Genomic DNA, 13,736 nt, shown 5'->3' with positions numbered 1-13,736 from the left:
TCTCACCCTGCCTATAAGCTACTGCCGAGGGCTACCTCTCCAGAAGGTCCTGTCAACCCTAAATTTAGCAAAGTGCAACATATGAATATCCCATTATTCCATAAGGCCACATCACATGGTTTCAGGGTGGGTTTTTTTTTTTTTTCTCTGAAGATCTTCCATAAAAGATGGCAGCTCTCACGCTGACCTCGAGGTTATTAAAATCTCAATCCATGTATTCCCTGCCGGCTGTGTGTGCTTGGCACAGGGTTGATGGGGAGCCACGGGCCCAGATGAGCGGTTCCCCGGCCCCGCACGGGTCCTACCGGTCCCCCACCACTCTACTCAGGACACTAGGCCCACCCTCTGTCTTGAAAGGAAGGCATTGTTGTTAAAAACCCAGCCCAGTCAAGCTCCCTCTTGCACATCAATCCGGACAGGAGAAAGTGGCAATTGAGGAGGGGCGCCCATGAGATGCCCGGAAGGATGGACTCCTTCCCCGGCTGGGGGTCTGACGTCTGTCATCCTCAGAGAGCTGCTGAGTGGGAGTCAGGGAGGGCCTGGGCAGAGATTTTCCAGGGGAAACTGGAGCCGAGCGGGGGCAGAAGGGACTGGCTCCAGGCCCTGCTAGGTAGGCGCCCTCCTGCTGCGCCACACTGCCCCCTGCTGTCCGCGTCCTTGCATTCCTGCACTCGCTGGCCGGTGAGGGCCTGGACCTGGGACTCGCTGGAGGAGAGGGCACGAGGGGGCCAGGGCTGCTGGAGGTGACCCTAAAAGGCCAGGGCAAAAAGTGGAGAAAAGAAAGTTGCTCCCTCAGTCAGGGCTTATAAGGAAAAAAGACCTGAGATTGATGGATATGCCCAGAAGAAGCTCTTTACCCTCCCTGCCACCAGGGCAGCTCAGGAAGAGCTGAGTGCCTCATCACTCACCCTACACACTGCAGGCACACACCCTTACACCCATGCTCAGAGACCCACTTCTGTCTACCACACACACGCCTACATGCACCCTACACACATACACTACAGAGACACGCACACTCTCATACCCATGTACTCACCTACAACACTCCTGCATGGCCCCCACACCTAGGACATGCCCCACGCCTACACTAGACACACAGTACCCCGTTACACGCACGTTTCCACACACACCTATATGTACCCCATGCCCAGCACGTACACCCTGTACCCTACACCTGTCTACACCCGGTACATGACACACCACCCACCCTGGCCTACAAACACACCCCACAACCACCCTGTAGCTTCTCTCCCTCTTCAAAACCCCCCCCCCTTGAAATCGAGGTGAAGGTGACATTCAGCCGTCAGCATTCATTGAAGACTCAGAATGTGCTTCTCTTCCCCCTTCCCGACATCCCAACACAGCTCCTGCCTCCTGCTAGCTGCCGAAGGGAGCAGGTGGAGGGGGGAGGTCTTGGAAAGGACCGGGACTGTGGAGGAGAAAGGGCTGCCTTTGTTTCTGTTTTTCGTTTCCAGCTCATACGAAGGCTTGAAAGAAGTGGGGCTCCCACCCCCCACACCCATTTCTTGGCCCAGGACGTGGGTCCCTCTAGTCCCTCTAGAGCCCCAAATTACTATCACTGTAATTCAGCACAACTAAACTACCATTTCCGGTGACCTTTGCCCCCCACCCATGGTACTGATTCCTGGCGGCCGAGGCCTGCAAGCCCCCCTTGCTGCCACCGCCACATGGAAAATCAGAGCCTCTGAGAAAGACCGGCAGCACCAACCCCACCAGGACCCGGGCCGGGTGGTCCGTTAGTGATGCCATTTGTTTATTATTTACTGCCACCTGCTGGCCGATCCTGGAAGCTGCGCCCAAAGTGAGCACTTAAAATGATAAACAGGACCTTTCTAAACTCTGCACGGGGAAATGAGGAGAAACCGGATTGTTCGAATTGTTCACACCCTGCAAGTCTTCAGCGGGGAGCAGGCCCACTGGACAGTTTGCCTCCTTGGTAAACACAGGTCACTTGCTCCAGACAATCTCTTGTCTTGGTGGGCACAAGATGGAACAGACATCTAAGACTCTTTATGTTCCCAAAGTCCATATCCTAACATCTACACTGCTTAACAACAGCACTTAAAGTTGCTTGGCAGACACTGATGCCAGGAAATAACAGATTTTTTAATATTGGATTTTTTTTTTTCAGGTCCGGAGAACTACATTAGCCCTGGGGCTCTTACCAATTAGGAGGATATTGCACACTGCTCATCCCTCGAAGGACGGCTGCCCCCCTTTCTATCACTTTCTATCACTCCCCTCTCTGCCTACTTGGGCGAAAAGCAAAGGCAAGACGGGGGTGCTCACACCCCACGGGTGCATCCTGGCTGAGAGGCAGAGCCTCCCACAGTGCACACTCAGTTTGTCTACTGAAGTTGTAGATGAGAAAAAAAAAAAGACCATTTAAAAATAGACATTCCTCTATAAATAAATGGTGCTTCACTTAGCAAATTAACAGGACTTTTAGAAAATGCTCACTTAGGCACACTGTGAACCCGTTTTTCTGGGATGGAAAAGATACGGCAGCACATTAACTAACAAGCATGTGAGCTTGGCTCTGTCCTAAGCACGGATTTGTTCGAATATAAGTACTAATTCATGTGATCTTCCTAATAGCCCCATTTCACAGATTAGCAAACTGAAGCCCAGAGAGAAGTAGTAACTCGCCCAAGGCCACGCAGCTAATAGCTGAAGGAGCTCAGATTTAAAGCCAGGCAATCTTGCTAAAGCTAGGACATTTGCTCAGTCCCTGTGCTCTCTACCTGCCTCTCAGGGGAAAGAGCAGCGCGGATTCTGCCCTCCACTCTGTTTCTCTCGCAGTGTGCCCTTGGGTGAGTCACTTTACCTCCCAACTGGGGTTTCTTCCCCTTGAAAACAGAATGGGACTCTAAGGTCTCTGAGCTATCTGCAAGCCCCTATGTGGCATGGGAAGACACGCTACCGCCCAGCTCCTGAGGATCTAGAAGGCTGTCTACTGCACATAGTCCCAAGAGGCAGCCAATCCTGACAAGCCACAATGCTCACCTCAAGCCTCCCCGAGTGTGGCAGACTAGGGATGCCCACTCCTCCCATTGAGAGGTGGGATCTAATACTCTCCTCTTGAACTTGGGCTGGTCTTATTGACTAGCCTGATGAACAGAATCAGGTGGAAACTCATTCTGAGACCTCTAAGGCTGGGTCATAAGAAGCCCCGAAGCTTACCCCACCCTCCACCCCTACCCTGGACTCCCTGGGATGCTCGTTCCAGGAGAAGCCAGTCAGCACATAAGAGGGCTGACCAACCGAAGGCTGCCATGCTGTGAGGAAGCCGAGGCTGGCTGCGTGAAGAGGCTGCGTGGAGACAGATGCCTGACCAGCCCCAGCTGCTCCAAGGGTCCCATTCCAGGCACCAGGCACGGGGCTGAGGAATCTGCCTTGGACATACCAGCTCCAGCAGGTGCAGGGAGCAGAACCAAGGAACCAAGCTGACACCAGAGCCGAGACCCAGGCCAGTCAGCTGCAGCCAGTCAAGCCACGCCAACGGAGGTCCAAGTCAGCACCGAGTGGAGTCAAGCCCTGCCTGAAATCCTCATCCACGAAATCAAGAGCACAATAAAAGTCATCATTCTATGCCATTAAATTGTCGGGCAGCTGCCAATAGGTACCTGGAGCACCAGAGGTATGGCCAGCTGGGCCTTCGCCAGGTCCTGGTGCCCAAAGAATACCCAAAACCCACCAAGAGACAGACGTGTGTAGCCACGGATCTTGCTCCTACTACCATTGCCATCACTACTACCACTATTGATATGAATACTGATTAGCTATCATCATTAGTAGTAAGTATCCAGCAGAGACCCAAGTTCATTTTACACAGCCAGCAAACCCACGGCTTTGATGCTGTGGAAAGCTCCCCCTACAGAGGAGGGCACTGTGGCTCTGAGTGGCTTGTCCAAGTTCACGCAGCTGGGAAGCCGCAGAGTCTGAACTGGAATCAAGTGGTGGGAGTCCCGAGCCTGAACCCGAGGCGGCTCCCCTGACCATCTGGGAGGGGCCGTGGTGGACCACCTTTCTGGAAGCCAGTCAGCTTGCCAGCTGCCTTCTGTCACCTGCTCTCCCCTTTGTTCCTGCAGACCAATGGGGTTTCACCTAAATGGAAATGCAGGAAGAGAAGCTTCTGGGCACCATGCCATCCAGGGTCAATTGCTGTGTGCTCCCTCATTCATTCGTTCGTTCATTTGTTCATTCATTCATTCATTCATTCATAAACGTTAGCTGAGCTCCTACTATGCTGGCACTGGGGATTCAGGAGCAAACCACTGGCCGGGCAGACAGAGCCTGAGCAAAAACACACAGTGTGAGGTACTGGGGGACAGACACTGGGGTAGGCAAGGACCATCTTACCTCCCCATCACCCAGGCATGACCAGAAGGCAGGGGCGTGAGACCAGAGTTCTTGCGGTCAAGATCACAGGGCCTAATTCGGATATGTGCACTCAAGGTCTGAGGTGGGAAGTGAGGAGGAGAAAGGCGTCTCTCCCCTCCCCTGCTGCCTCCCTTGGACCCTCTAGGACAGCAGGTGGCCACAGGCACTTTCCTTTAGACTCCATACTCTCCCGTCACCTCTCACCTCCCACCCCTCTGCCCCCGCCCCACCAATCCCCTCTGTACCCACCACCCTTCTGCCCCCTTCCCAGCACAGCAGGTAGACAGGTGCAGGGCTGAAGGTGTGGGCCTGGCACTTCCCTCATCTATCACAGCAGTGCCACGCTCCCTGTGGGGACACCTCAGCCTGCCTTCTGGCTGACAAACCCCAGCAAGTCTCATGTCCCCAATCTGTTTGGGGGACGTGGTGACTGTCCTAAGTGTAGGACCCACAGAAGGTCACTGGGGCAGCCTCCCCCTGGACGCCTCAGGCCCCACTCCACCCGAGGAGAAAGAAGCTGGTGTCAGCTCCCCATCGAGCACATTCCGAGAGGGAAAGGGGTCTCTAGCTGCACCTGCCTCTGGGTGAGGGGGGAGCGGGGCGGGAGCAGCCGCCCAGACGGCTGCACTGGGAGACCTCCTGGCTGGAGAAGGCTGGGGCCTCCGGGCCTGGCCTGTCGCAGACGATTTCACAGCTGAGTGGGTTGGAAGCCACCGGGGCTGCCCGTGGAGGGGAAACACTTCCAGAAGCTCTAGTCAGCGTGAGAAGGACACCAGGCACCTCTGGGCTCACCTTAGACTTCTCAGAAATGTCTGGGTTTTGTTTCATTGCATTTTGTAATCTGGATGCCCGGCACATAGCGGGCACTGGATGAACACTCAGCCCAGCAAAACATCTGTGGCTGTCTCTCTGGTGACAGGTAGGAACAGCGCTGGACAAGCCCCACCCTTGGTGGGGAGAGAGGTTTCGTTGAAAGGATGCATGAGTGAGTGGGGAGCCCCTCGCTGCCTTAGTTTCCCCACTGGACTGGCCATTGAACAAAAAGCTTTTCAACCTCTCAGTGACAAACCTTTTGATGACACCCTGGCAGAACTTCGTTTTAATAACGTAGAGAGCCAATGCACCCTTCTGTGACGAAAATCTAGTTTGAAAAAACAAGGAGGCGGACCCTCTGGGGGCACGAACCTATTGGTAAACAGGAGCGCTGACCCCCTTTCTGGAACGTCCTCACCAACGGGCCCTCTGGCCTCTGAATGCCACCGCCACTCTGAGACTTGCTGGTCTGTTGCGCTCTCTCAGCCATGGCTTCCTCTCAGGCTGAAAAAGGCTCCTACCTAGTTTCCATAAGGAAATCTTTGTAGCGGTCCCAGCGGAGAAGTCAAAAGTTTGACTTGAAAAAAGGAGCTACTTCAAAAGCATTGTCAGACCGAGGTAAGGGTTCCTTTAAAATGCATAAATTACAGGGGGCGCCCATTAATCAACCTATAGGCAGCCCCCCCCCACCCCGTGCGGGAGAGCTCTGGGTGGGGGTGCCGCAGGGAGGCGTGGGGCCACATCCGGGGGAGGCGAAGTGAATAAAATACATGCTGAATAAAAGAGTAAATTAATGTGTTTATTACTTACTGCCTGGACCGCATGCATGCACGCGTGTGTGTGTGCGTGTATGTATGTGTGTGTGTAGAAAAATGAAAGAAAAATGTAGAGGTTTTTTTTCAATAATAAAAAGGGAGTTGCACTGCGGGGCCCCTAAAGCTTGTGAAAAATTAAACTCGACGGATTCAAACTGTCCTATTTCCACTTCAAAAGAGATGAGGCACTGAGCTCTTCCCAACTTGTCTTCAAACGCCCAGCACCCTAGAAAGTTTCTTTAAAAAAATAAAGGCTCCTGTTCCCCCAAGCACTGTACCGGTTACTGTACCCACCGTCTCTTCCTCTTCTAATTATACCCCTGTGAGTCTATTAATCAACTGGTAAATTATTTAGAGAGCCGCGCACTGTCTTGAGCCGGTACAAACACGCGGCGCGCAAAGCCCTGCTGCATCCGGGCAGAGGTCCCTCGGGGTCCCGCCTCCACCCGCCGCCAGCCCAGGCTGCGCCGAGCAAAACAAGCAATCCGGTGCCGCTTACTGACTCAGACGGGAAGATTTACTTTGTCTTTCAACTCGGCAACTCCTTGCAAGTTTGTAACAAAAGAGAAAAGCTGGTCTATTGTCGAATCTTTAGTGTGCATTTAGTGCTGAGAATATTAATTCCCCCTAAAAAGGACGGCAGGCAGTTCGGCGGACCTCTGATCCTCGGCCCCTGGGAGGCAGACGCATGGAAGGCTCCGGAAACGCTCGTGATCATGCCAATTTGGGGCCAGTGTGGCTGGTGTGTGTTACGGGGGCTGCGTTTGCTGTGGCGAGGGCTCGTGGCTGGAAAGGGTGCAAATGAGCCTCGAATTGCCCCCCAGATCTCCCGCCACCGCTCGGGTTCACTCAGGCCAGGAGGGAGCCTCTCCAGACAGCGGTGTTTAGGAAAGAGGAGGGCGTGCGGGAGAGGGCACAGGGAACACTCGCTAATGATCTGTCTTCCCTGTTACTTTTCCGCTGCATAGGGACCGGCACTCCTCGGGGAAAGTTATTACGCCAATTAAACAGCTGTTTTCTTACCTGGAAGTCCGTATACACCTGGCGTGTGCACCAAGGAGTTTGGGCCTTCGGGTAACTGAACTGCTTTAGCTGCTGGGGGAGCCAGCCCGGTGGGTTGGTGACAGAGGTGACGGGACTTAGGAGCCCACTGTAATTTGGCCGACAGGCCGGCGGGCAGGTGTTGGAAGGCACAGCTCTCTGTGCCTCTCCTGGAGAGCCTCCTAGAGGCCACCTCAAATGCCACCACTGGGGACGCGCCCACACTGGTGGTCCCCTGACCTGACAATCCCAACAATGTGGTTGGGTCAAGGCGAACTCTCACACATTTCGGGCAAAGACTGAAAGACTTTTTACTTGTTTCGTACCCACGTGAAAGTGACAGGAGCTTCCTGGCAGCTAAGCCCGCATGATTTAAGGCCCAGCCCTGTGTGTCATGCACAGCCCAAACTCCCGTTGCCTGTAATGGAGGTTGCCTGCATAAAGAACACGGCGTGCAGAGCCCCGGGGAATAAATTTGTTCTGTTCACTGCAGCTAGAGTCGGGATGAGTTAGGAGGTCAGACCTATATATTTCAAAGTCCGGGACACAGAGGAAGCATCTCCCCAACCTCTGTCCACGGTGCGGTCGCCAAGAGCCTAGGATCAAGAGATTTAGGATGGGCTATGATGGGCCCTGGAGCCCTCTGCCCAGTAAATGTGGAAAGATGGGAAAACAACAGTTATTAATTTTGCTGCTGATTCCAAAGAAGGAGGTGTTGGCAGCACCTGTGAGGATGGAAGAGAACATAACTAAGTCTGCAGAGGTTGCGACTGGGACATAACATCATGAGGCCCCGCAGGGGGGACTAAGAGGAAGTGGCTCGTTGGGGGGAAAGATGACATCTGGATCTATTCTGCTGCGCTGGCGATGGTGGTGACGGTGACCATGAGGGTGGCCGAGATGCACCACCATCACAAAGCTGCGCGTCTCTGGGGCTTGCAGCTCCAAGGTGAGTGGAGAGAGGGCAACAGCCCGTGATGGCAGGGGTCCCAGTGAGAGCCGGGCAGGAGGGCTGGCTTACAGGCCAGCAGCCAGGGGCACAGGGCAAAGTCCCCAGCGCAGGAGGTCTGGTACCCAGAAGGGTACTGTCCAGTATGGGGGGGTGGTGAGGTGGGTTTCTGCACTGGGGCAGCTACACGGAGGGATGCTCTGGTGGTGGCGTCGGCCAGCTCTGCCCAGGGTGATGGGGCCTCTGAGCCCCGACAAGAATCTCTGCCCCTTTAGTTGAGCCTCCTGAGCCTTCTGGATTTCACATGTGAAAACACATGCAGGGGAGTGGCCAGGCACTCTTCGTGTTCCCAGGAATGCTGCTGGCACCCAGGGCAGAGATATCTGAAGCATGCCTAGGCTTCTGAAGACGGACATCCAACAGGCCCCAAGAACAATGGAGGAACATCACTATCTCGCTCTGCTGGAATTCTGCCAATGGGCTACAAGTGTTGCGGGGAGGGGGTGCCTTGTTGCTCTCAGTATGGAGGGGATACCTTCCGAGGCCAGGGCAGCATCTAGGGGAGGAATTCTGCTCCCCTGCCCTTTGTCCCACTCTTCCCCAGAGAGGAGAGTCATTGGTTGGACTGGCCCCGTCCCTCTGGCTCCCATCCTCCAGCTGGCTGGCCCTCGCCCCCAGCGGAGTGGGCTGCCCTCCCCATGCCTGCTTCCACTCAGGGTCCTTCCTGGGCAAGATCTGAGGCCGGTCTCCCCGTCCCCACTGTCAGGGTGTGGTCATTTATCAGGAGGAGGGGTCTCCACTGGCTAGTCCCCAGGCCTGGACTGGGAAGCCATGTCAGGAGGCCCAAGTGTGCCCTCCCAGCCCTGCCGTGTTTCCATCTGACGCCCCCAGAGAGGTCCGCCTCCCACTGGGCTCAGAACTCGGGGTGCAGGGAGGTGACCTGCATCCAGGGCCCAGATGGGTGATGGCCTCGGCCTCAGGGGGCTTCGGCAGGCCTGCCAACTGCAGTGACTGGCAGATAAGCAAGGCCGTGGTCGGCTAAGCAGAGCCTCAGTGTTCAGTCTGACCTTCCCTTCAAAACCGAGCTGGGTCAGAATCATTTACATTTTCTTCCTGTTTCAGATGGCGGCCAAGCAGGTCCCCGCCAGACCTGGGTGGCTCCGGCAACCCTCCTGTGTGAGCCCCATGCCGTGGCTGTCTCAGCAGCTTGCACGGCCCACAATGAGACCCCGTTAGTGGCTATGAATGTAAATGCACTCTTTGTTATCCCTGCGAGACCGGGATTAGTGAAACGGCAGAATTTATTGCTTCTGTTAGAAGATACGGTAGTGGTTGCTGTTATGTGCTGTTTAATTTTGTGGGAAGTGCGGAAGCACAGAGGGCCAAGTCAACAGCAGGGCGCAGAGGAGACAATGGAGAGCAGAGCCCAGCTTTACAGGGACCGGTGCCCCCAGGCTCCTTTGGAGTCACCAAAGAACCCAAAGCAGAAACCAGTTCCGCCTCTTGCCCACCACTGGAAAGACCCTGGGGTTTATTTTCAGCAGTCGGGGGAGCAAGGGATCTGAAGGTGCCCCTGTGCTGCTGACTGTGGGGACAGAGGAAGGGGCTCTGGGAGCTGGAGGGCGACGAAGCAGACGCTCCCCAGAGCCTCCGGAGGGTGCATGCACACCTGGAACCCACACCTTGGGGCCAGGACTTCCGACCTCCAGAACGGTCAGGTAACAAACAGGTGCTGTTTGTTACCTTACCTGAAAACCTGCCGTTTTCAACAAACTGAGTTTGTTGCAGCAGCGACGTAAAACGAGAGGTGGCAGGGACACGGAGGACAGCATCCAGCACACCAGGCAGGGACGGCTCTCCCCCTGCGCTCCATCGACCCCATAGCGTCAGGGCTGTTCGCGAGCCTATGCAGGTACGAGGGGACTCATTACGGTGTTTCTGAGGGAGTGCAAATTTGGAAACCACCTAAATGCTTACTTTTGGTAACTCCTTATTTTAAAAAAAAGCCAGAAGGACAGAAAAGCTGCAAGAAGAGCCAGAGTTCCCGCGTGCCCTTGCCCGAGATCCACCGACCGTGAGCGCGGCCTCATCTGTCTGTCGGTCTTTCTCTCTGAACCATTACGTGCTTGTTAGTGGGGAGTTAAATTGTCCTCCAGTCTGTGCAGGGGACGATTTTGCAGTAAAAATGAAAATGATATAAACCTGTGAACTTATTATATTCACCCACTTATTCCACAAATGTTCCTTAGGGTGCCAAGAACCAGCGGCGCCCACGCCCGTGAATGGGGAGTGGCATCGCGGGAAGGAGACAGCTCGGGTGTGCTCGGGCACCAGGACTCTCCGACAGCGTGCCTGCCAGGCCCCGGGTGTGCGCACCACGTCCCACCCTGTGGGAACCCTGCCCGGGAACCTAGGGACTCCCATCCCCATCTCATCAGAGAGAGGCCTCAGGCTCTGACAAGGGCTGCATGGCTCACGGGGGCAGCTCTGGGATCCGAACCAGACAGGGGGGCACCGAAGCGCGCACTGGCTTTCGATCCTGCCTGGAGCTTCCTGCTTCTACTGCCTTCGATTTATACCCTCATGATGGAGGGATGACCAGACTCACTCGTCCACCTGCCTCTATGCAGATCACTGTGTCCAAAGGAGCTGACCCCACCTCACCTGAACCTCATGCTGGGGGAATGGAGCGTCTTAAAGGGGGCTTGGGAGAGCCAAGCCAGGACATGGTCCCAGGGGGCCCTCAGCTGATGGGTTAGGAGTAAGCTGCCTGTTCTCGGGCGCATCCCCCAAACTGCTCTACCCAGAAAATGGTAGAAGACAACCAACAAGCCCTCTGCTGGGAGCGTGTCCTCATCAAGGCATGCATCGTCTCCACAGGGCAGCTTTTGCTCTGGGTTTTCTCCACTGGACACGTTCCCAGCAGACTTGGTGACTGCACAGGGGCGCGACAGTGCTTTAGGCAGGAGAGGAAGATGAGGGTGTGTGCGGTGCACTGCCCAGGGAGGAAACGCCACGTCCAGAGGGGCTCAGATGTGAACTGGCCATGCGGCCTCAGCAGGCTGGCCCCTTCTCCATGGCTCATCTGTGGGCTCAGGAAATTGACCTAGAATGATCTCACAGGTGTCCTCCCTGGGGTTGACAGAGAACTCTTTCAGACAGTAGATCACAGAGGGGCCTGAAAGGATGATGTGGCCTCGCCTCCCTCCTCCAAGCCCCTGAGGACCAGTGGCCACTCAACCCTGGTATCTGCAAAGCTGTCTGAACTTTCTGGCTCTTGACTTCTGCTTAAATCAGAATATTGGCCCACAGTAATTTTGTATGCCCAATAATCAAGGATGTGGGCAGCTGTGTGGCCTCTCCTGGCTCTCAATTTTAAGAGTTCTCAGTTACGAAAAGCATACATTCTCGAGAAACAGAAATATCCCCAACCTCCAGGGATAACACACCATGGCTACACGCCCCCTCCACCCCGCTCAGGATGGGGCCCTGCCGGGGGAACAAAGGCAGAGCCTCTGCTGACAGGAAAGCCCAGGTTCCATTTCCCAGCTACTGTCCCTGGGGCCGAGCCCCCCGGCGCCCGGTGAGCCTCATCTGGTGCAATCTGCCCCCCGGAGCCCGAACGGCCGTGGCCATTGAACAATGTGTGGCCTACCTGCCATCTCCTTCTGAAAATAGGGCTGGATGAGCTCCCCGAATTTTGACTCGTCTGCTACAGCCTCTTTCAACAGTTGCCCACAGTGGACTGGAGGAGAGAGGAACAGAAAGGCACCCATTAAATTTTCAACAGAAGGAAGAACAAGAAAAAAAAAAGCCCTGGTGCTACCTGCTGGGGGAAAAAAGGTCACTGAGAAAAATATAAAAGGGTTTTTCTGAGTGTGTTTGTGTGTCCAAGTGAAAGCAACTATCAAAAAGGACCTGGGAATAAAAAAGAAGCTGAGGAAGAAGGTGTGGAATGAAAGGAATGCATTTGGCCGAGAACGGATTAAAACTGGATGGTGCAGGGAGGACACGACAAGACGAGCCACCTCATAGGCTCCTGCAGGGCCTCGCTCAGCCCAGAATCGCGACCACCACTCTGCCCGGAGCCGGGGAGTGACGCGGTGGGAGAGCCGCCCGTTTGCTCGTGTCCACACCATTGTTGCGCCGGGGAGACCGGGGGAGCTCGCTGTCCCCACAGCCCTTTCCGTGGGCCAGGCGTCCCCATGGGACTCCGGCTAGGTTTACAGGAGAGATGGCCGCGCTCGTAACTAAGGCAGCTCTCTGGGGTTGCCCGGCCTGTAGCCCCCAGCCGTCTTCGGATGTATGGCCCGTGCAGACAGGAGCCTTTCTATCATGAGCCCCATCGGGTCTCCAGACCCCAGCCGTGGCCACCATGCGGGCACCGGCGAACCAGTGCCGGTGGCTTGCACAAACCCAGCCCATGCTGTCTGTCCTTGGCGGTGGGCCGCTAAGAGCCCAAGCTGGAAGGTTCGGCTACGTTTCCATGACAGGTTGACTGCACAGTTTTGTTTTTCTTAACTTTAAGACCAAGGGGTTTTCTTTATATATTAAAGAAACCAAACACCACTCCTAAAATTAAGTGAAAACGGGGAATGTTTAAGAGACGACCATCACCAAAGCCTCACCTCTCCAGGGGATGTGCTTGACTCACTGTGTGAAGGTCAGCAGTGAACACACTGGAAGTGGCTGGCAGTGCCACTTGCTAAGGGAACAGGGGGCATGAAGGCCAGCGGTGACTGAGACCTTTCTACGTGCCAAGCACTGTGCTCAGTATGCAAAGTGATGGAGCAACCTGTCCCAGGTCATTGAACCACTAGGCAGCCAAGCTGGGATTCTAACCCATGGCTGTGTGACATCAAACCCACACTTTGCTTCCATTTCTGGCCAGATGTCATACATACCTTCTGCTATAAAACTGACCAAAATATGTGAAACAACTCTTTTCAGGCACTGGACTGCTGATAGCATGGGGCTGTGACCCTTGAGAGGAGGGAGACACCCCAAGTGAGTCCCACCTGCCCCCTGGATTTCTACCTACAAGCACTTTTCAAACCACAGCACAGCACAGGAGAAGGGGAGACAAACTCAGAACAGCGGGCAGCAAAGACTGGATTGAGAGCTGGGATTTGGGGAACCTGGAAAAGAAGAGAGCTGTGCAGAGAAGTAGCTTCAGAAGTCCTCACGGGGACTCACTGGGGTCTTTGGTCAATGCAAAGCTGCACACGTGGTGGGTGAGACCACCCTCACCCAGGCCCGGCAGAGAAAAACTCCCTCTGAGAAAAAGAAAAAAAAAGAAAAACTCAGGCTGTGCGCTGAGGGGGAGGCACACAGTGGAGGGAGATGTTGGTGCTCAGACAGCTGGAGAGAGAGGCGGGGCCGGGGGCCTGGTCAGCTGAGACTCCAGGTATGGGGGCCCACAAGCCCAAGAGGACGCACACTCTGGCGTCACCTGAACAAACACTAAAAGTCAGCCTCCATGGGATCAAGCTGATCCTGCAGCAAATTAACTGCCTGTTAGAACTCAACTCTTAACTCAATATTCTTAAAGCAGAACCACACAATCCAGACTCTCAGCAATGAGGGAACCACAATGTCTAGTATATAATAAAAAACTACTTGAGATGCAAAAATCAATCAATCAATCAGGAAAGTGTGATCCCTACAAAGAGAGAAAACAGGCTACAGAATCAGATCAAGAGATGACATGG

The 13,736-nt window shown here is 54.8% G+C and overlaps 1 protein-coding gene across 3 annotated transcripts in view; it reads right to left on the bottom strand.

Annotated features, from left to right (window-relative positions):
- Positions 1-13,736, bottom strand: part of AK8 (adenylate kinase 8) — a 115,877-nt gene that overhangs the window by 50,500 nt on the left and 51,641 nt on the right. For all 3 annotated transcript variants that reach the window (XM_035015533.1, XM_035015534.1, XM_035015535.1), the window contains one exon: positions 11,681-11,770. In XM_035015533.1, the coding sequence (XP_034871424.1) occupies positions 11,681-11,770 (90 nt within the window). The remainder of the gene's footprint in view (positions 1-11,680; positions 11,771-13,736) is intronic.

This window comes from Mirounga leonina, unplaced genomic scaffold (genome assembly GCF_011800145.1).
Source record: "Mirounga leonina isolate KUSES-001 unplaced genomic scaffold, KU_Mleo_1.0 Mir_170, whole genome shotgun sequence".
NCBI classification, from domain to species: Eukaryota; Metazoa; Chordata; class Mammalia; order Carnivora; family Phocidae; genus Mirounga; species Mirounga leonina.
This window is presented reverse-complemented; position numbering and strand designations above follow the sequence as displayed.